We start from the raw sequence: 24,496 nt of genomic DNA on the forward strand, positions 1-24,496 counted from the left end.
TGGGACCCTGCTAACCTGCATCTCCATTCTGCAGACAGAATGAAGGGTAGGCAGACATAGGGAAGGAAAACAAATCAAAGGCTAAAACCTGCATCCTCTCTGGGTTTTATGTAAACAATACAGATAGCTCTATTACCATTCTCTCCATCAGACTTCCTTTCATGGTCAGTGTCAGTCAAGGACAATGCGGAGTTGGCCCGGCTGGACAAACAGGAACTATGCTCTGACTTCATCCCCCTTATCCACATTCTCAGCGCATGGTCAGGTGAGGCAGCACCTTCGGTCTCCGTGTCCACATCAGATCCCATCTCTAGCTGGTAGCCATGCCGAGAAACACTGTGCATGTCTGTCTGGTAGCCAGAGCACAGAGTGTGAGGGGTTTCACAAAATTCCATCTCTGAGAAGACACAAAGTTCAGAGAAAAGGTTTATAAACATACAGAAATACCTGGTAAAATTCGACCTTTTTGTCCTTATGTCCCTCTCCCCCATTGCTAGTATTTATGTGTTTTTGCCAAGTTAGAATTCTGGTCTTTATATTTATGGTAGCTAGGATTCTGTGCTTATTTTGCACTTCCGTAGCTTAAAATTATGCTCCTGTTGATTCTTACAAGGTTCTGGAAAAAGCATGCCCAAAATAGCTTTATACCTACAATTTTAGGTTGCACAAATGTAATGAAATAAGTGAGTGCAGGGGAGTATAAAGTGTAGAGAGCTGTCCTTTAAAAGATATTTCTCTTCTAGGAAGAATATATATGATCTGCAGAGCACACCTATGCTTAAAATATTAAAATTATTGGCTTTTCTAAGTATTTAATATACCTTAGGGTTAAGAAGAAATAATTCAATGTGAAAACTCTGAGGAAAAAACATTAAGTATACTTTCTGAAAGTATTTTTCCTAAAACACATTAGTCTAAACTCTAAAATTATGAGTATTTAATATCACTACTTTCCATTGTCTCCAAAGAAGTATGAGGCTGACTTTATGCTAATTATTGTTTCATTCATTCTTTCAAGAAATACATAAAAAAACTTTCAATCGTATATTGCACCTCAGCAATGCTTCAAGGCTTGGATTCTCCCCCCAGTTCCCCCTAAGCCTTAGAATCATAAAATGTTTAAGGTCTTAGAGATGCTGTAATGAATCCCTTCTGCTTACAGTTGAGGAAAATGAAGTCCACAGGGTAGATGTCACTTGTCCATAGCCAATGTTAGATAGCAACAGAGCCCTTTTTCCTAAAACACTCATCTGGGCATGGTGCCTGCTAGACACCAAGGAAGCCCCATCAACTTACTGCATGAATATCAGGCATTCATTCAGTCTTCCAGTCAATTTTGCATTCAATTATGGCAAGGTGTCAAAAGGGGGAAAAGATGCTTTAACAGACCTTAATAAGTTAATGATGAAAAATGACCACATGCCAAGACATATCATCTGAAATGTCCATGTAATACTTAGATAAGGTAATCCGGGGATGTTGTACACTATATAGGATTTTCTCAGACTGACATCAGAGACAGGGTATGTCATTTGGCCAGGAAGAAGCTTAACTGAGCGCATCTAATCCTTAGCACATATCAATAAAATGCAAACCCTAAAATGAATTTAATTCTTTGAATACAGAAAGTGCTAGAATTTAGACTGACCGTATACTAGAAAGAAGAGTACAGAATACAAATATATTTTTAATAGCAATTTTTGTGACATGTAATTGCCAAACAAGGGTTTAACAAATCATATCTTAATGCTTATTCAACAGCCATTAGGTACCCAGCACTGTGTTCTGTGAAACAGGTATTACAGGTAAATAAAGCTACTATATTTTATTACGAAAAGTCAATTATAAATTCTGTCAGGGTTATATGTCACTGTTGAGGATGTTACTTATGATTTCTGTGATGAATGTCTTTTTCAAAAATAAATTTATTTATTTTTATTTATTTTTGGCTGTGTTGGGTCTTCGTTGCTGCGCGCGGGCTTTCTCTAGTTGCGGCGAGCGGGGGCTACTCTTTGTTGTGGTGCACGGGCTTCTCATTGTGGTGGCTTATCTTGTTGCGGAGCACGGGCTCTAGGTTTGCGGGCTTCAGCAGTTGTGGCACGCGGGCTTCAGTAGTTGTGGCTCGTGGGCTCTAGAGCGCAGGCTCAGTAGTTGTGGTGCACGGGCTTAGTTGCTCCGCGGCATGTGGGATCTTCCCGAACCAGGGATAGAACCCGTGTTCCCTGCACTGGCAGGCAGATTCTTAACCACTGTGCCACCAGGGAAGTCCTGTGATGAATGTCTTTAAGAGTAATTCTATTTTTCTACCAAAATTGTCTAAATTCTATAGGAGTGATGCTTAAGAAACGGCATGGTTTCCACTTGTCAAACATAAAACCTTATGAAACTGTGCTTCTTGACATAAGGCTAAAAGTAAAAATCCATTTTGCCCAATATAAATCTTAGTGATCTAGAATATGGGATTGGTTAATATTCATGCGTCTTAATTTCACAAAGTTTCATTATCCAATCCTACTGTGCAGTTGTTGCTACAGCAACCTCATCATGAATCTGTCAGCTTGGAGCTGTAGGAAAGGAATTTTATATAGGCCTGCATTCACAACTTCTTTCATTCCCCTAGACCAGTGGGTCCCAAACTTTGGCATGCTTCAGAATCACCTGGAAGGCGTGTCAAAACACAGACTGCTGGGCCTGACTTCCCCACGCCCCCAGTTTCAGTGTCTGATTCAACTGGTCTGCAGTTGGGCCAGAGGATCTGCATTTCTAACAAGTTCCCAGGTAAGGCCTATGCTATTTGTCCAGGGACTTTGAAAACTTTGAAAACTGCTTCTCTAGAGATTTCTCTGAAATCAGCGGGAGCCAGGAAAAGGGGAGAAGTGAGAGAGCAACCTTATTGTGGCATTACCAAAGATTTTTCAACAACAGCTCAAATTCTATTTGGAGACACAAGCAAGAAAGTGTTTGAACTGAATTACTGTGAACTGCTGCCCCCCCCAACCCCCCATTTATTTGCCATGGATTCAGGGCACTAATCAGGAAATTTACTTTAGGAATTAAGTTTACTTTAGGAATATTTAGGAAATAAATTTACAGACTTGCATTTATTTTCACTCATACGATGGCATATGAGATGAGACTTTCCAAAGATTTTAATATGAGCATCTGAGTCATAGTAAAGACATTCATTGGAAAAGGATGAGCAAATAAAAATAAATACATGGCTAACCTGTCATTTCAGATAATAACAGAGAAGTTTTTAAAAATAACCACTGATGGATGTTAGCACAATCCCTCTTTGTTAAAGAGATTTGTTTCCCATTCAAAAAGAAACTTGAACGTGGATTTGTTCCCTTCTAAGGAAATGTGGTGTAACACGATAAAAAAATTACATAATATTTCTATTGGAACTATGATTTGAATACAAAAAGACTAAACCCCACATTCTCTTAGATACAGTCAGATAAAAGTACACTGCCTTGCCGATAACTAACTTTTGAATGAAACAATGCAAGTAAGTTATCAGTTGTTCATTTTTTAATGATAAAGAAAGAAATTAATAAATAAATAAGGAAAGAAAGAAAAGGAAAAGTTTCACTTATTTACAGTAAGTGTTATTCATTGAACAGCCTCGCTTCTCATTCTTGAAATCAATGTTACCATTGTAAATTATTTCCTTAAATACACAAATGTCTTGGTGGTGTTCAAAATTCCCACAGGATGCATTTTCTATAAAGCATTTACAAAGCACCATAAGTGGATGTTTTTAGCCTTGCACATATAACCTTGTTACTAAAATGCTACAGATTCCCTAGAGAAGATAAAGTTCAATGGATTTATTATAGATCTATTCTTACCAAAAAGCTAGTCACAAGAGAAATATAAGTACAATCTTAGAATATCTAGGATTTAAATGGACAGACTGGAAACATGAGAAACTACATTTCAGGAGTAAACAGACACAGATGTTGCCAAGTGAATGATGTATGTGGGCCTTACAAACATGTATTTAATTCTTATTGTAAGGAAAACCTATTTTGCAGCCTTGTAGGAGACAAAATCTGAGCAAATTAATAAAGAGTTGAAATCCAGTTTTTAAAATGGGCAAAAGATTTGAAGAGATCCTTCACAAAAAAAGATACAGGAATGACCAATAAATGAATGAAACGATGCTCAACCTCATTAGTTATTAGGAAAGTGCAAACTAAAACCACAATGAGATACAACTACAGACCTACCAGAACGGCTAAAAAATTCTGATCACACCAACTGTGGAGCAACTACATACACGGCTGGTAAGAAAGTAGAATGGTACAACCACTGTGGAAAACACTTTGGCAGTTCCGTAAAAAGGTGAAGCTAAATTTAACAGGAGAGCAAGGCACTTCTGGTCATTTATCACGGAGAAATAAAAATTTCTGTCCACACAAAAATCTGTACGAGGTTGTTCAAAAGGTTTACTCACTAACAGCTAAAAATTAAAAACAACCCAAGTGTCCATGAATAGCTGAAATGATAAATCATCTGTGGTATATGCACACTATGGAATACTACTCAGTCAAAAAAAATGAACTATTGATATATAACAAGATGCATGGACCTCAAAATAAATGAGTGAAAAAAGACCAACAGAATGTGTATGTAATGCATGCTTCCATTTAAATAAAGTTCTAGAAAATGCAAACCAACCTATAGTGACAGAAAGTAAATCAATGGTTATCTGGGGAAGACAATAAGGGAGAAATGGAGAACAAAGGGGCACAAGGAAACCTTTGGGACGATCTAAATATCTGCTATCTTGACTATGGCAATAGTTACACATGTGTGTACATACCAAAGTTTATCATATTGTACACTTTGAGTATGTGTAATTTATTGTACTTCAATTATACCTCTACAATTGTTTTTTTAGTGGATTGTACCCCACCAGATAGTAAGAGAGTGGAGTTAAGCGTCTCTGAGCCAGAAGGAGGCCCTGCTTTTTTCCTCCTAGTGGAAGAAAGCACATGCAATATGAACAAAAAGGTAGTCAAAATTCTGTTTTGCTTATTTATAAGTCAAGAGGCAATCAAGGCTAAGTGACTCGTGATTTCTCACTGATCCTCTAGGGAGCACGTTTTTCCTAGGAACATTATTGAAAACCATTTTTCGAAAATCAGTTTTAGGGGGGAAACTGAAGATGAAACTGATCACTGGTAGCTTTCAGCAGCTAAGGGAACATTCTGTAGTTGGAAATCATGTGACTAGATTGAGTGGATTGGCACGAAGGATCACTTTAGGCCTCTACTAATGCCAATAATTTAATAATTTTTAAAAATTCTATGAAGTGCTGAATAAAATGAACTATTGTATATTCTCTCTGAATCTAGGGATTGATCTTCAGGTGTTCAGCCTGGAGAAGTCATTTATCAGAACTTGAAAGGGAAAGTAATACTTATATCAGCATTTTTCTAGAACTTCTGAGTTTCTGATGAGCTCAAGACTTTATTTTTCTTTAAATTCTACCCATCCACACTTCCTCTTAAAATGGAGCTTTAAGTCATCACACTCCAAATAAATAACTGGAGGCCAAAAAGCATGGTATATCTTAGCCATGACCTGAGTGATTTGGAATATAACTTCCAAAGAGTGTAGTCCATTTCCAAAATAAGAAAGAGGGAGAGGGGATAAAATTATTAGCTTTAATTACTGTAATTCATAACAAGACTTACAGACTATATGCAAAGACAGCTGTTATTAATTAGCCATGCAGTTTTTGGGTAAGTCATTTAATATCTTGGAGCCTCAGTTTTCTCATTTGCAAAATGTTCAGGTCCAACTAGAAACAAATCTCTAGGTGACCTCCCTTGACCTCTATAAATTTCTGTAATTATAACTTAAGCCTGTTATGGAAAAATGTGGAATGGTTAATATTTTCAAATTGGAATGGGAAAAGAACTAGTGGTTTTATGAGTCAAGGTGCTATTCATACTTCCACTGTGAAAGATAATCAGTCATATTAGCTAAATAAGATCTTGTGTCATGATTACAAGTCTTGCTATGTTAAAGTACTGATACAACCTAGGTAATCCATTGTGAATTGCAAGATTATTAATAAACCGAGTACATAAAATATATCATGTAAAAAGTCTACTTAATAAATAGTTCCTCATCAAACATGAAATTATCAGTTTATAAACATGGCTATTACAAACTGTACTCTATGGCATAGTGAATAAAAATTCACACAATTAAAAATACTACAGGGTTTCCCTGGTGGCGTAGTGGTTGAGAATCTGCCTGCCAATGCAGAGGACACGGGTTCGAGCCCTGGTCTGGGAAGATCCCACATGCCGCGGAGCAACTAGGCCCGTGAGCCACAACTACTGAGCCTGCGCGTCTGGAGCCTGTGCTCCGCAACAAGAGAGGCCACGATAGTGAGAGGCCCGTGCACCGCAATGAAGAGTGGTCCCCGCTTGCCACAACTTGAGAAAGCCCTCGCACAGAAACGAAGATCCAACATAGCCAAAAATAAATAAACAAATTTAAAAAAAATACTACAGACCCACTAATAATTCATTACTGGCTCTAGGGAAAAATACAATGAGTTATTACAGTCTTAAGCAAGAAATACAAAGGAAGGAATGAAGGGAGGGAGGGAGGAAGGAAGGAAGGAAGGAAGGAAGGAAGGAGCGGAGGGAGGGAGGAAGGAAGGAGCAACACTACACAGGAGGCAGATAATTTTCACAACTGGCTACCATTTTATATTTCTCAGTTTGGGGGCTTTGAAGGGGAAATGATATCAAATTGTCAAACAAATCAGTTCATCTAAGTTTACTTAAACACACCTCTGCTGAACATCCACTCAATTTCAAGTCAAGAAAACAAAACAAAATAGACTTCTCTGATTTCCCCTAGTCTTAGAAAATTAGCCCAATTTAATTCTCTCTTCTCTTCTGTTACTTTGTGAAAAAGGTGTATCAAATGCACAGTACTGTACTAGGCACTGAGCAGAGTGAGTTAACAGGACCATGTCACGTCCTTTGGCTAGTATCACAGAGAGCCTTTTTAAAGGTCCAAATGACAACAGAGTCTTAAAGGCACACCACCCAGACCTGACCTTTGTTTTTGTGCTCAGGGATCATCAGCCTTTTCTGGGGCACCAGAGTGAGAGATGGAGTGCTCCCACATGCAAGTCTGGAGCCTGTGGATATCAGATGACTTAAATAACTAAGCTTCCTGAAGCCTAATCTCCCCCCTCACAGTTCCAAATGCACCCATTATTTCGGTACTCAGGACCTACCAATTTTGCCTTATTTAATTTTCAAGATTTCCCCATCTGTCAGTATAGTGAAAAGTAAGGCAAAAAATCTGGTAGAGTTAAAAGCCCGAAGTATAAACATTCATCCTTTGTGACCGATATTGGCTAACTGGAGCCATCGCAGAACATAGTTAAAAGACTATGTTAATGTAAAAAAAAGATGCTCTCAAAAGTATAGTGATTTGTACACACTGCTATATTTAAAATGGATAACCAACAAGGACCTACTGTATAGCACAGGGAACTCTGCTCGATATTCTGTAATAACCTAAATGGGAAAAGAATTTGAAAAAGAATAGATACATGTATATGTATAACTGAATCACTTTGTTGTACACCTGAAACTAACACAACACTGTTAATCAACTGTACTCCAATATAAAATAAACAGTTAAAAAAAAGTATACTGATTTGCAAATCTGTAAAAATGGCTCAAACCAGAGAAGGACACAGAATTATAGCATAAAGTCAAAAGGAAGGGAGATGAGATAGGAACCTAGAAGAAATCAAAAGGGACTCCAATCTTATTTAGAAAAAGATGAAAATATCCTTCAGCAATCTAAGGAAGGAAGGAAATTTGATGTGGGAATAAACAACTTCTATTTATTTCCTTGAACTAATATTCATCTTAGTGCAGGGTCCAGCTTAGACTGTCCTCACATAAGATGGGAGAATTTGCTCTGAAGCTAACTCAGACAGCAGTTACCACTACAATAAAAAAAGGTGAGGCCTGCTCTACAGCCTTCATAACAAGAGTCTGGAAAAATAATCAAGGACTAGAAAAGATGGTGGGAGGTCCTGGACTTCAACAGAAATTTAGATCAATGAGAACCTGTGCATGTTCTCTTTATTTCAACATTTCAAATGAGACTGAGACTTCCTGGCCTAAATGAGAGATTTTCAGGGCTACTGAACACTGAAAATGCATGATGTTCAATGGCCCTAAAAATTTCTCATTTCTTACCTGTGCTGGTCCAATTTTCTGGCTGTTCATATCACTTTGGAGCCTGAATCTTTATTGACCACTATGGTCTTCCATGTATACTTCCATATTTTCATTATGTTCACAAAGTATGTGAAGCTGTTTGCTTAATGTATGTATTTGTATGTGTACGTGTGTGTGTTAAACTGCATTAATGTGCAGCACAATTTCATCTAGAGAAGTGAGAACAGTGAGCTCAAGAGTTAGATGCCCACTAAAAACACTTGAGAGTGCTTCAAACACATACTCTTAAAAGCAAACAATGTGACGTCTACAACATTCTACCCTAATCTGTAAGCATTTATTTTGTGATGATTCAGTAAAGATGTCAAGGTAGAACTGTGCACCAGAGTCACTGTCCACAAAGAACTACTGAATAAACTACATTCTGCTCCATTAGGGGATTCCTGTTAACCATCTTTCACAGATGACCTATTTATTTGTGCCTCAGTATCTTTGGACATGTTGTGTCAACCACCTGGAATACGGCCCTCTGATTTTTCACCAATCTAATTCCTAATATCCAGTTTGGGTCAGTACCTTCACAAAGTATTCTCTGACTTTCTTCTCCCTCCTCCTAATAATCTCATCCTTCCTTATAGCATTTCTATTCTTTACTACATGGCTTTAAGTCTGATTTTATATTTTTTTCTCTATATGTATATCATCTGTATTACCTCCTGAATCAGACCTCCGGATCCTGGAGTTTTCTAAACTTTTTGGTATCTCTCAAAATCAAATGAGATAATTTCTGCAAAGTGTTGTATGATCTATGAAGGAACATATAAATATAAGGTAGTATTGCCATCCCTTCCAGCCTTAGAATAATTCTAGGCAAGGAGTGAGCATAAAATACCAAAGTTTTAAAGTCAGTACTTAATATGAAACCACTCTTGAAAGGGTTAAGTTCTTGAACCCAATTCTGACACATATGAGATGGTTTTATTTAACATAAAACAATGCCTACCACTGCAAATTGAAAAATTGCTATTTTGGTAAATTAGCTATGCATTTTGACTGATGCGCCACAAATGTGGCAGAAAGAGAAAGACAGCAACACACTGGCTGTGGATTTAGGGAAAAAATCCAATTTATAGCAATATTAAACTAATGGGGAACAAGCTCTCTGTACCATCTTCTGACTGAGATAGTCTCACCAAGGAAGCTGTCCTCACTATTCTTTTTGGCTTAAAGAATTGGGAAACTAATTCCTATTAAAATTTTTCAAAATATACCCTAGGGTACAGAACTGGGAGGGCTTTGATCAAACCAGCCACAAAGCCTTGGTAGAAGACGATCTCTCAGCTGACTTGAGTCAAAACTTCTCTTGTCCTTCTTACCCATTGGTTCCATCCCATATACCAGATAGAAATTACCATCTTGGCAAATTTGTAGAGTGTCCTGGACTAAATAGGTGGCTCCTCTGAGAGACTCTGTTTTCATGAACTCAGAGAATGTGTCTTTTTTTTTTTTCCCGAGAGATAGAAGAAACTTTCCAAACGGGCAAAAGTTGTAGAAAGAACTTTTAGGATACTCATCAGGGACTTCTGAATTTGAATTCAGTTTAGAGAAAAACGTTAAATTCTGGAGAAGAATTCCACTTCCAGTCAAGATAGGGTGACAGGGACGAAATTTCTCCTCACGCCTGAAACAGCAGCAACAAAAACCAGACAAAATATATGTAACAATGGTTTTCAGACATTGGGCAAAAAAGGACGGTAATCCCTGAGATGTCGGAAACAAATGGGATGAGCCCTATGAGTGCGCCAGCTTACTGCCTGCAAAGAGTTTCCAGGCCTTAGCACAGGGGAGGGAGACTGTAGGGGAGCCTGGCAGTCTCTCTGAGTTGTGGAGACGGACCTGGTAGTCTGGGAAAGCCAAGACAGCTAGAGTTAGCAGTACAGAGTACCAAAGAGGAGAGAGCTGCAGAGAAAGAAAATTCCAGAGATCTGCAGAGGGTCCCCCTGGATGTTCACCGGGTCCGGAACAGCACATGGATGCAAGGAAACACTTGAGACTGGAGAAAGAACCATCTGAAAGGATTAAAGGAAGCAACTTTGAATCTGAAACAGGGCTACAAATCTGAAACAGGACTGCCAATAGTCCCTGTTCTCAACCAGAGTGAAAAACCTCATAATTCATGAGCACTGAGTAGAGTACGCAAAAAGGGTTTTGCATTCCTATACCTATTATTGAACTTTGTTTTGGTGTGTGGTCCATACTTGGCAACGGTTTTACCCGTTTGGGTCTTGCTATTAAGCTTTGTTAGGTGGGTGGAGTGCAACGTTTGCTCTAGGGCTAATTAGACCTTCACGTGTTATCAAGTTAAACATACACCTACCATATGATCTAACTATTTACCCAAGAGAAATGAAATCGTGTGTCCATACAAAGACTTGTACATAAACAACAGTTTTATTTGTAATAGCCAGAAGTTGGAAATAGCTCAAATAGCCATCAACAGGTGAATAACTGTAAACTCTCATATATCCATACAATGGACTACTGTTGAGCCATAAAAAGGAATGAACTATTGATACATACAAAAACATGGGTAAATATCAAGCTATGCTGGATTTTTTTTAAAGGGTCAAAAAGTCCATTTATGTAAAACTCTAGAAAATGCAAACTAATCTACAGAAAGCAGATCCCAGGTTGCCTGGGAGTGGAGTAGGTTGGGAGTGGTAGAGGAAAAAGCATTACAGAGTGGCAAGAGGAAACTTTGGGGTGTTATGGATATGCTCACTATGATGATTGTGGTGATGTTTTCATGGGTCAAAATTTGCCAAATTGCACACTATAAATATGTACAGTTTACTGTATATTAATTATACCTTAATAAGCAAGTTTTTAGAAAATGGAGAAGACAAGAATGTTTTGTTTGCCTAATTCAAATGTCACAATTGAACACTGGGAGCAGTGAAACAAAGTAACATAATTGATAAGACTGAAAAACCAATCTGTGTTCACAAACCGCCATGAATGAGGGAAATGACAGGTGAATTTCTCTTGACTTGTCTGCCATTTTGCCTTCATTATGGTGAAATCAGAAGGGCTTCGATTCTGGACACTAAAATTCCTGAATGCTTTGATTGTTAGACTGATGCAAACATGATCAACAAATTAGGTATGATCCTAATGTGGCAGGAAGGATTCATGGGCCAATCTGAGCTCAGCGATAAAGTACTGTGACAGATCAGGTGGACTCAATACCAGTGACACACATTTGCCATTCCTACCTTAACAGGCTAGTTGCCTTTGTTTTAGTCTACAGCTATAGATTTCTCACATAATCCTGGCTAACTGTTCTGTTCAAATGCATGTTATTCGTTTCAAAGAAGACTTAGATGAGAGGAAATGGTTAACTCAGTGCAAATGCAGCCCTAACCTTCAAAAGCTATCTCTCACTAATGGGAGGTTAGTAATGTCCCCTTTGTTTACCACTAATTTCTACAAGGGCTCTTTAGTAGCATAGTGTATATATAGTCAATTGTAGAATAGGTTATTACACAGAAACAGTAGCACAGTAGTCAAATAACTCTAGTAATCAGGGCCAGTCTTGACCTCATTCTAAAGTACAGTTCAACTGAACTGTATATTCTAATAATAGAATTATTTTTGAGAGTTGTGTTTACATTACAATCCTACCTGTACAAACCTATATTTAGAAAGAAAGGCCATTCTCTATTTGCTGTGGAAATTGAGATACTAATCTACCTCATTTACCAGGAAATTCATTTGTAACTGACAAAGTACAAGGTTTTAGACTTAAACACTTTGACTAGTAATTCTGATTTCAAAGCACACATTCTCCAGTCCTAGGGCACAAGCGGATGGAACTCAAGCTACCAAGGAACATGCAGGGGGATTTTTTTGCCTTTTTTTTTTTTTTTTTTATGTATTGAAAAAAAAGTACATCTGAGGCAGGAGGACCCTAGGCTGATACTCCAAGATAAAGATAATGGCAGGAGCAAGGAGGAACTGAGTCCTGCTTGGATAAAAGATAAAGAGACCACATATTTCTCCTTCTTGAGGTCAAGGAGACCTCCCAGACTACACATGCACAGGAAGCTCCTCAGAGGTCAGAGAAGGGAGGGGGCGCCAGACCATAATATGTTTGGTCTATTTTCCAGAAACCCTTGGAATCCATCTGGCTAAAAGATGCGTGCACACACAGGGGAGGGCCCTGACTGAGACCAAATATGGACACAGAGCCTGGCAAAGTAAGATGATTGGCCAGAGGAAACCCGGAAGAATTGCCTCCATATAAGTGATTTAAACTACCACAAAGGTGTGACTCTTTCTCTGAGCCTGCCCATGTGTGTCTATCCACACGTGCTTTTTTCCACCTAGTAAACACTTTACTTGTTTCACTACTTTCCGTCTTTCTGTTGAAATTCCTTTCTCCAAAGTAGACGAGCCAGGGCCTTGTAACCAGCCACTGGCCCTCGTGGTCTAGTGGCTAGGATTCAGCGTTCTCACTGCCGCAGCCTGGCTTCAGTCACTGGCCCTCGTGGTCTAGTGGCTAGGATTCAGCGCTCTCACTGCCGCAGCCTGGCTTCAGTCACTGGTCGGGGAACTGAGATGCTGCTTCAAGCCGCTGCAGGCCGAGGCCACCAAGATCACATCCAGATGTAAATTTAGCACCTTCAATGTACCAGGTCCCAAGACATACATTATTTTATATAATTCTCACAGTATGCCCTGTGAGAAAGGTTATTATTATCCCTATCATTTAAATAGAGCAACTGAGGCTCAAAGAGAGTTTATGTAAATTGTCCAAGGCCACATAGATACCAAGTGGCAAAGCCAACTTGGAACAATGTTATCACTGAGTCCTAATCACCTTATACAGCATATGAAGTTATAAGTAGCACATTCGAATTCACAGCCTAGTTTTCCTCTTTTGTACAGTGTGCATGTGGCTCATGCTAGAACTTCCTGCTTCTCGCCTTCCCAGGTTTCATTCACCTCGCTGCCGTTTCCATCTGGATTTTCACAGCCAGCCGCCAAAATACTTTGAGGGATATGGCAGCTGGGAGGCAATGAGCATTTCCTTTGTCACTGACAGTATGAAAAAGAGATCCTTAAACTATGCATATATAAGCTCATTGCTCTTATAAGAGTTTAATATATTTTTATACCTTTTGAAGTATTATTTCACTTTGTACAAATTCTTATGGATTCACTTCATCACCATCATGGCACTTTAAGTCACTGAAAGCAACAGTGATATTTTAGAGCATATTCCAGGCTTCCAGACAACACAAACAACATCTGTGTCTACAGGCGGACAAATAAAACGCTGGCCTCTCCTGTGTTTAGATCCCTAGCTCACAGCAGCTGCCTTGAGTTTTGAAATTATTTAACATTAACAAAATTGAGAGGAATATTATTCATTGGGAAATGCGTGTTGGAGTATTACTTCAACACATGATCACCCCTCCAGAGGAGACAATCAGATCAAAATTGGGGGCATTTCCTGTTTACAAGGTAGCATTACCATTTCAAGCTAAATAGATTGAGGCTAAATCTGTGATCTACGTTCAGAACTTTACATGTATTACAGCATTCAGAGAATGGCTTTGAGTTCAAAATATTCCAGTTTCTGATTAAATGTTGAGGAAGTTTCTCTTTATTTTAAATTTATCAAGGAGGTATGAAATTAGAAAAAGGCATGCTTCTCTTTAGCTATCATTTAGTGCTAACACTGCAGGCGATTTCTACAGAATGTGTTTTCCAAAACCTCTTAAAGCTAGAAAGCAAATACAAACAGCAACAATAACATTAATGCTTTTGAACTGGAAATTCATATGGCCCAATTCCTTATTAACGTTGCTCTAAATATTTAACCCAAACAAGCAAACGAACATTTCAGGCACTTAAAATACAATGGTCAATCTATATACATGAATGCAACTGTGTCCATTTTACAGATTTTGGAAAGATGTTCGGGTGAATCAGTCTATGAGAATTGCCCAACGACATTAATGATATAAGGACAGATATAATATGAGTCTACATAATGCCTGAACAGTTGACTCCATTCAGTCCCCAAATCATCACCTTGAGGGAAAAAAATCAACCTACACAAACAGCCAAAGAGAGATTTGATGTTGTATTGACAAAACATCTGCTTGGTTGAATACTCACTTCCGACATAGTCACTGGCTCTTTCAGTGGTTCCAAGGTTTGTCCTAGATATGATTCTAAGGCAGGTCTGTTCCTTTTGTCCACCCACTTGCCCGTTAGCCTCTCTGACTCCATATCCAGCATCCATTATTTTTATTGTGTCACCTCCTTGCCTAGAACTTTAACTCCATCTGTTTATTCTCTTTCTTTTTCAACTGTTCCTTTGTGTGGCCAGTTACCTCAAACCACAGCACTGTGCTAGCAAATCTGATAAATTTAAGCCAGGTTTAGTATACTTACTTTTTCCAAACTCATGCCAAATTATATATTCTCATTTTTAATAGAACACTCCCACCTTTAGTTTTCATACACTCAGTTCGTAAGTTATTTAATAAGCATTTATTAAGCACCTACTGTGTGATATACACTATGATATGATCCAGGCAGATAAGAAAGAAAGGGAAAAAAGACATGTCCTCTGCCCTTGAAGGGCTGACAATCCAGTGCAGACCTGGAAATGATGACAGGACAAGGAGGTAAATGCCATGACAAATTTATGCATAAAGGACTGTGGAGCCCAAGGGATGTGAGGGACTCCTCCTGCCTGGAAGATTGAGAATGGCTTCAGAGAAGAGATGATACTTTGAGTCGTACCTTAAAAAAGGATGAATATGCCTCTGGCAAGTTAAAAAGGTGGTAAGAGCATTTCTAGCACAGAGAAAGGCAAAGGTATGTGCAAGGAAATGGTAAATTCAAAGAATAGCAAATGATTTGCTGTCTATGCTATAGGTGTATAGGTAGAGGGGCCAGTTTGCAAAGGGCCTTACTTGTCTCAAATTATATCCCATGCTGCTTACTGTGCCTTATATGTAAGGGTGTCAGAATCATTACACACAAATAATCAAATTTTAAGACATTTTCAGAAATCTATGAAGCATCCTGGAAATTCTGGAGCTCTGAGTTTTCATCCAGAATGTAAGAAAATTCATTTTTTTAAGCAAATATTTATTAACCATATAATGTGGCAGGCACTGTTCTAGGTACTAGCGAAAAAGCAACGAACAAGACAGACAAAAATCCCTGCCATCATGGAGCTCATATTCTAGTTGGAATAAATTTGTAAGAATGGTGTTCAGACCAAACTCAGTATCAGTATTACACAGATTTTCATCTGTGTATTATTGTCTGTGTATTTCATCGGGGGGTTAATTTAAGGTCTTTCCAGAGGCTTCATTAAATTGTGTATATGAAAGCAGTGACACGGAGGAATTTAGCTTCTTGTAACACCTGAATCTACTATGTGAAAACAATGTCTTCTGTGCATCCTCCAGCAGGGAAGTTGAGGACCTCAGGAAGCTAGGCTGAGATATGCTACATTTGGCCCTGCTATATGTATTCACTTTGCTTCCAAAAATATTTTTGGCTAAATACTTGAGAGGTTAAAATAATCTTGAGTGCAGGGGAGGAAGTGAGAGGCTAGCCTGCAGTGACTGGGATTTGGTAGGGGGGAGAAAGAGAAAAATTGAATTATTCCACAGTTTATCTATAAAATGATACGTCTATCAGTGTTCTACTTCATGATATATAATCAATAAAAAAAGTACATTCTGGATAGGGTGCCCCATTTAAATACCAAATAATAGTTGCTCTAAGAATTTCAAGTCTGGGCAGGGTTATTTAAAACAGTCAATTTGTGAAGAGTTTAATTTTAGCATTAGGCTAAAATTATAGAAAGATAACTTTCACTCATCTAGGAAATCAGTTTTATTTCTTAACCTACATAAAATTCAAATGGGCCTTAGGAGAAGTGTGAAAAGAAAACTGGAAAGGCCATTTGGAATTCTAATTATTCATATATGAAATTGAAATATATATTATCTACTGGTATATTAAAAATGCAACTGGATTCCAAATTCACATTTTAATAAAAAAGCCCTTTACAATAAGAATTAGAATAATTTAAGTATAAAATTAGACTCGGCATGTAAAAGACTGGAAAAACGTTTATTATAACTTTTTTTTTTACTACTACTATTCGTGTAAAAGAGACACTGGATTTTTATAAGCAGAGGTAGCAATTTATGTCTACTATGCACTTATATACATTCCCAACATGATTCCATACATAAATATTTCATTAATTTAAATAAGGGGAAAAAATCCACACGGCCTCCCAAGGCTCTTCATGTTAAAAAAGAAATATCCTTGTTCTCTTGGTGAGGTGACAGAAAACTACTTAGTCTTCAGAGATACATTACTGAGGGGGGTGGGGATGGGGGTGGTGACTAGGGCATCATTAAGGCAACTGGAACAAGTAATTTATAAAAAGTACCCCCTACTTGTTTAAAGAGTTAATATGCTTCTCTCCTCTAAAATGAGTGATTTCTTTTCAGTTGTTAGCAACATAAAAACCAGTACATGGCACGCACCATAAGCAATGGGTCCTCTTAATAAAAATGATTAATACGTACATATTTATGTACATATAGCCACATGTGCACACAACTCAACACATTGTGATTTCCAGCCATACCTTAACTTATGCTTTCTGAAACCCAAGAGACTGTCTCCATTAGAACATTCTCTAAAACCAGGAGCCAAGCTCCAACCAGGGATAATGAGGACAAATTGACAGCTGATCTCCACTAGATGTCACATTAAATTATGGTACCTTCTGATCCTTACCAAAATAATAACAACAACAACAGCAACAACAAACAGTTACTCTAATGCTTACCATGTGCCAAACACTATGCTATGCACTTGGCAGATAGTATGCATTTAATCCTAACAATAACTCTCTGAGAGAGGTATTAGTATTATCCTGAATTAACAAATGAGGAAACTGAGAAGAGGTTAAAATACTTGACTATAGCCACCATTGCTAGTTAGAAGTGAAGTCAAAATTCAAATCCCAGTCATTTAACACCTTTTACTTCTAACTATATACTACCTAGTAGCAGAAAGGCTATACATTCACTTTGTTACAGGTAAAATGAACTCTTACTATATGTAGAGCTAGTGGCGGTAGTGAAGCATAGTCTAATCTAACATGGTCTCCAATTTCAAGGAACATACACGTGGTAGAGTATAAAACTGGAGCCCAATGAGTGGTCCAGACAATAAGTACTAGGAGAGCAGAGAGGAGAGGAAGGTCAGAGAGAAAAATAGCTCGGTGACATCTCATGGTGGTGGTAGATTAAGCTAGGATTTAATGAATGGATAAGGTTTGAATGAGCAGAGGGAAGAGTTTAGACCCAACACTGTGCTCCAGATTTGTATATCCAACTGTTCATCTGTCATCTAACTTAGATGCTTAAAATGTACCTCAAATAAAAAGAAAATATCCAAAGCTAATATGACTATTATTGCCTCTAAATCAGATCCTCCTCTTGGCATTGCCTTTTAGTGAATGAAACCACACAATTGCAGAAGCCAGAACCCTAGGAGGCATCCCCCCATCCCCGTATTCAACACAACATCAAACCCAGTCATTGTTATCTCTTAACTATACCCTGAACCTATCCAGTTCTTTCCTTTGCCACTTTCAATAATCCCTGGCTTAGATGACTGCAGTAACCTAACTGGTCTCCTTGCTTCTAATCTTGTTCCGTTCCAATCCATTCTCTGCATAGCCACCAAAGATATGATAAAACTAACCACATCACCCCCTTTCAATACTTTATTGTAATGTTTAGGGTAAATCCCGAAGTCCTTAATATACTGTCCAAAGCCCTCTATGATGTGGCTCCCTATCTATTTCTGTAGCCTCTTACTCTCTTCCTCCAGCAACCTTGTACTTCTTCCACTTTCTCAGATGTGTCATCCTCTTCACCTCATGATATTTGTACATATCGTTCCCTCTTCTCCTTCCCATCTCTTTACTCTTTACCTGGTTAATTCCTTCTTATCTTTCAGATTTCAGCTCACTTCTTTGGCCCTTCAGCCCAGATTAGGTCCTTTTTTCTTCGTAGCACTTACCACAGTTATAATTTTTGGATTATTTACATAATTATGCAATGACTGTCTAACATGACCAGAGTGTGAATTCCTTGAGAGCAGGGACCATATCTGTCTTGATCATCATTGTATATCATTGTATATAGCCGTGTCCAAAACAACTTTTTATACAAAGAAGCATCAATACATACTTGGTGAATAAAGGATTGCATTGGGAAGGCATTCTAAGTGAAGACAGTAGCATAAGCAGACAGATGTGAATGAGGATGTCAAATCTAGGGGACTGATGATAGCGTGAGAGTGGCTTCAGCACATGGTTCTCTGCTCAGGAAATACACCAGTCTGGCTGGATTAGAGTTCATATATAGAGGGTGAAAAGAAAGATAATATCATGAAGGACCTTAATTAATAAGGTAAGTATTTCAGAATTTATTCTGTAGGCAATAGAGAACAACTGAAGGCTTGAGGTGGTCCAGACATGCCTCTTGGTATCTGCTGCTCTCACAATCGCTCATGTAGTCTCCATTTCAGCCTAGAGTTTCCAAATACCTGTCCCAACCTTCAGCATCGCTAGACCAGCTGTGATTGGAAAGGTTCCTGCCCAATGGAACTGCCACATGTTTGAATGACTGGCTCACACTGATTTTCCCAGTGACCACTCTATCTGTAATCTCACTTCTTTAAGGAAACCATTCTTTTTTATCACCATTTTAGACTTGTGCTTTTGGAAAACAAGCTCCTACATTTGTGTTGCAGTCTTAGCCACAGTGATTATTCAAGAGGTAGACAGCTGACCTAGTCTGGGACCTAGGCCAGGCCAATCCAGGCATGTCCTCAGGTTTTCTTCCTTTGCTTTTTAAATGTTTTCTGCAAATAGGCAGAAGAGGACCCTTTCCTCTTAGTCAGCTAGGTAGGTTGATGGCCCAGAGCAGTCAGCACGGTCAGATTTCCAATTTTTGTACACAATGAAGCTGACATGCAGAGAGAGCTAGGCTTAAGAAGAGGTCTTGACTGTCCTCAAGTCCATGGTTCTGGCCTGTGTTCTAGCTTTCCCTAAGACCAGGTCCACCTCGTTGACTGGTTATATGAACCAAAAAAATTCTTTTCTTTTCTTAAGCTAGTTGGGGTTGGGTTTCCATCGTTGCAATCAGAGTCCTGACTACTAAAATAAAATCAGAGGAAACAGTTGTAGAGTTGGATTTAGAAAATATCTTCATGGTCAAGTCTCTGCTAATGGATGTTTGTATCTCATCCCTTAACCCCACACAGATTTACTGGCTCTTGTTTTTTGACTTGGATTTTTAACTGTCCTTGGGTGTATTCCCTGTACATCCCAGGACCAAGAGGAGAGCCTGGTCCATTATCAGTGCCTGTAAACTGTCTATTGAATTGAATTGTGGTAGATTCCTCCTGTAGATTTTTAATTTTCTTATCTCTTCAACTCCAATAAACTCTGTTTATGTGCTTGTTCTGCTAGCTGGTCACACTATTTTGCTATCGCCTGATATGATTTAACTCTGGACACCCCTGTTTAACTTATTCACCCTCTGCTTCTTTCTAGTACATTCACTGGCTCATCTGACTTTCTCACCTTTATCAAGTAAAATTAAGTCGCTTGCCTCAACACCCTTCCGTGGTAGCCAGGTAATGTATATACTCAGAGCTCTCTGACATCAGCTCTGCCCCCTAGGAACGAAACAGAAAGGGAACATGTAGCTTATAAGATCTGGACTCAAATCTCAAACCCAATTGTGATGCTGGTTTCTCAGCTCAGGTTAACCAAACAAAAACCTTGTCTACATTCTTCCTTCTTTCTATCCAAACTCCTTGGACTGAGTTTCACATCCTGGCTTGGGCTGTCTCTGAAGTACAGGAATTAATATTTACATATAAGAATTAGGAAGAGGAAGACAACTCGATGAAGATGCTGAAAACTTGAGTCAGAGAGTAGTCAGTTTTCTAACAGAAGCAAGGAAAAGTGTCATGGTGGGGCTCTAAGCCTGAAGAGAAATTCCAAGAAAAATATACTGCCCATTACCTATTCAGCCAAGTGAAAGAGGCCTTACTCAAGTCAATGTCAAGGAAAAGAAGAGAACTGACTGCAGTTAAGGGCCTACTTTGTGCTAAGAAAGAGCTTTACATAGATTTCACATTTAAAGATATAGTCATCACAGTTACTCAGAGAGGTAGCCATTATTAACTTTATTTTACAGATGAGAGAACAGGGTCAAGCTAAGTAACCTGGCAAGTTAAGTAACGTTGCCAATTTTTTTAAAATGGAGCTAGAATTTTAGAATAGAATTAAAATGGAGCTAGAAACATATCTGTTTCACTCTAAAGCCTGTTCCTGCCTAGCCTGAGTAAGGCAGGCCTTCAAGTACCTACACTCCAACCACACCTATGCTATTCAGTATTTGAATATTGTCCTTAAATTCCCACTTTTGCACTCAAGTGACTCTTTTGCACAGAAAGTTCAACCTCTCTATATTTGCCTGTTGAAAGTTATAATCATTTTTCAAGGCTCACTTCAAATCATCTCTTTTCAAAGTCTTGTTCTAACCACTTAGTCTTCTATTTAGTTTTATTTTACTCATTACTAAATACTCACTATTAAATGCCCTGTAGTAGTTCTTTGGTTTGTCTCTTTCTTCTACTACCAGACAGTCATAGAATGAAGGTTCAAAAGTGTTTCCTAGATATCACACAGACAGAAAAGGAATCATTTTTAAAATATTTTCAACAATTAAAGGTTGAAATTTTTTTAAAGTATGGTTAACCCTGAATCAACCAAAAATATGGATTTACTTGAATTCCTCGTTCTGTAAGCATCATATTAACTGATACATATCACAAGTTCTGTAACTTGTCTCTCTCACCTCTCAATACTATATCATGGACCTTTACCGTGTCAGAATATATAGATCTACTTCCTTCTTTTTAATACTTGCAAGGAATTCCACTGTCTGAAGATATCATGATTTATTTAACCAGACCTGCATATTTAGCTTGTTTTGAAGTATTTACTATTACAATCAAAGTTCAGTGACTCTCCTTGTACAGACATCTTTCTGCACTCTTGCTATTTTTATATAAGATATATTCCTGAAAGCCTGATTGCTGGGTCACAGCATATATGCTTTTTAAGTTTTGTTAGGTTCTGCCACGTTATGCTACAAAAGATTATTCTAATTCACATTCCCACCAACAGTGTGCCCAAGTGCCAGCTTCCTTATGTCCTTGCCAACAGTAGATCTTAGTCATCTTTTTGTTCCTTTTGCCAAATAAGAAGGTAAAAATGTTATTTCATTTTTATTTGCATTCTATTTATACGTATTTATATTCTTTTTATTTGAATGTCTTTTTATATATTTATTGGTTATATGTAATTCTTTCATTTGTACATGGAATGTGCTATCCCGTTGCATTTTATATGTGCCAAATATTATCTCTCAGCCTATTGCTTCTCCCTTATTGTTTCTTATGAGTGTTCAATTTTCATGTTATCAAATTTGTCAAGTTTTATCCTTTACAGGTTCTGGGTTTCATGCTTTGCTTAGGAAGGCCTTCTACATAACAGAATTGTTTTTATACTTTTTTCCCCTTTAATCTCACCCTCCCTTTATTAATGACTGAATTATGCTATTAACTCAGGTTTTGACTCCATCAAGAGAGATCAAATTCCTTCTACTCACCAAGAGCCATTGCTGTCTATTTCTCTTTCTCAGTCCATTTATACTATATAAGATGGTTTTGAAATTACCAAAACATTCCTCATTATAACGACTCAAACAATACAGATGTTCATAAAGACAAAATGAATTAATAACTCCTTCTCTGCCTCCTCCAATCCCATTACAAGGCAACTGATATTCATTAAAGAGTGACTGTCTTGCCTTACCTTTCTCTAGGCCCATAAACATATATACAAATATATAGACACATATGAATAGACTTTCCTCTTATGTTTATGAAAATGGGATATTTTATAAATTACATTACACTTGTTTATTTTACTTAATGATATAATATGGATGTTCTTCTATGATAGGATATGCATCTAATTCATGCTTTCCATATCTAGGAATATTCGATGTTATGAATGTGCTGTTAATTATTTAAACTAGTGTTCTATTGTTAGATATCCAGGTTGTTTCTTTTTCTTATTATTGTTAACTGTAAAAATGATATTACATTCAATATCTTTCTCCCTTATCTTCCTGACTTCATGAGATTTTCTGAGTGCTGTTACTTCCCCCCTTTTCCTCACCCCCAACTCTTATGTTTTGCTGAGATGGTTTAGTATTTTTAGTTATAGGTTTTCATTGTCCAATTATGGTAGCCTGTGACTATTGAGCACTTGAAATGTGGCTAGTCTGAACTGAGATGTGTTACGAGTATACAATACATATGTGGGGTTCCTAAGATTTAGCATAAAAAAGAAAGCAAAATATCTCAATAATTCTTTACACTAATTATACGTTGAAGTGTTTTAGATATATTGAGTTAAATAAAATATATTCATCTGTTTCTTTTTTATTTTTTAAAATGTGTTTACTGAAGAGTTTTAAATTAGATTTCATATTTCTATTGGAGAGTCTGTTCTGAATGTTATTACATTTCCCTTATAAAATATCCTTTCTGTTTAAAGAATACTAATTTAGACCTTTATCCGAAGCAATCTGCCTTTCTATTTAGATTTAAATATTTTTCCGGAGAGCAAGGTTCATTGCTTATCCTTGTTTCCTCCCTTATTTATCTTCTCTCACCTTGAAGTCTCTGTTCCGATTAATTTATTGTTGGGTTTGAGTTTTTTCTCAAATATTTTTTTCAATGCTGTATGAGAGTGATGTACTTTCTGAATTCTGGTATGTCCTCAAACATCTCTCTCTGAATCAAACAGGTGAATGATATCCTGATTGGGTAATAAGATGCTTGGATTGTCCTTTTTTCTTGGAAATTTCTAGATGCTATTACATTATATTCTAGCTTCCACCATAGAGATGAGAAAACCAATGCCTGTCTTAATTTTTTTCTTTGTAGATAACTTGCTCCTTCTGCCAGGAACACTGCAAGATTTTCTCCTTATTCCTGGAGTTCAGGAAATTTATCAATGTATGTTTCAGTGTAAAACAAAGAACTCCTGTTCTGTACATCTTTTTGTAGAACGAACTTTTGGCTTTTAAATTCTTTAAATAATTTTACCTTAGTTTCGTATGACTACTTTCATGTGATACATATATTTTTTCTTTTTCTGTTCCCTTGAATTGGATGTTTTCTTTCCAATATTTCCTTAAATTCATTTAATGCTATAAAATTTCCTTTGTGCTGTTTTTAGCCATATCCTTAGGCTTTTTATGAAGTAATCTGATTTTTGTTTATTTTTAAATAATTTTAAATTTGTTTAGACTTCCTTTCTCATCCAAAAATTATTTACGAAGAGTATTTTATGATTCCAAGGCTTTTTCCTATTTACTTTTTTGTCATATTTTGTATTGTTTATTTCTAAGCTTTATAAAATTCTCAACAGAGAATGTCACCTGTCAGTTCTCTACTTGGGAATTTATCCAGGTTTTTCCTGTGGCAAAGTACATGATCAATTTTTTTAATGGTCCAGGGCATATGATATGAATGTGTATTCTTTTCCATTAAAGTCTATAATTCTATGTATTTGTCAAAATATTAGGTCAAGTTTCTTAATTATATTATTCAAATACATTGTATTGTTACTTTTTTGCCTACTTATTTTTCAAATTGTGAGAGTTGCATCCCACAACTGCCTTTGTAGTTTTACCAAATCATTTGTGTATCGTTCCAAAGTTATGTATAATAAATATTTCTTGAATAAATGAATACATGTAGGTTCTACTTTAATGCTTTTGGCCTTAAATGCCACATTACCTGATACTGGCCTCTCTCTACTCTACTCACTATTTATTGAAAGTTTTCTTACACCTCTTTGTTTCTTTATTTTGAAACATTTTCACCATTTTGCTTAATGTTTCTCTCTTTTAGGCGTACATAAGTTAAAATTTATAAATCTGTGTGTTTTACTCCAGGAATAAGAAACGTCAACCCATTTTTATTATTGTGACAAACCCAATGTCTTAATCAGTGTAATAATTTAT

At 37.3% G+C, this 24,496-nt stretch overlaps 1 protein-coding gene across 1 annotated transcript in view; it reads right to left on the bottom strand.

Annotated features, from left to right (window-relative positions):
- Window positions 1-24,496, bottom strand: part of TENM1 (teneurin transmembrane protein 1) — a 619,648-nt gene that overhangs the window by 489,711 nt on the left and 105,441 nt on the right. The window contains exon 3 of the mRNA XM_079909820.1: window positions 137-397. Within this exon, the coding sequence (XP_079765946.1) occupies window positions 137-397 (261 nt within the window). The remainder of the gene's footprint in view (window positions 1-136; window positions 398-24,496) is intronic.

This window comes from Stenella coeruleoalba (genome assembly GCF_951394435.1).
Source record: "Stenella coeruleoalba genome assembly, chromosome: X".
In the NCBI taxonomy this organism is placed as follows: Eukaryota; Metazoa; Chordata; class Mammalia; order Artiodactyla; family Delphinidae; genus Stenella; species Stenella coeruleoalba.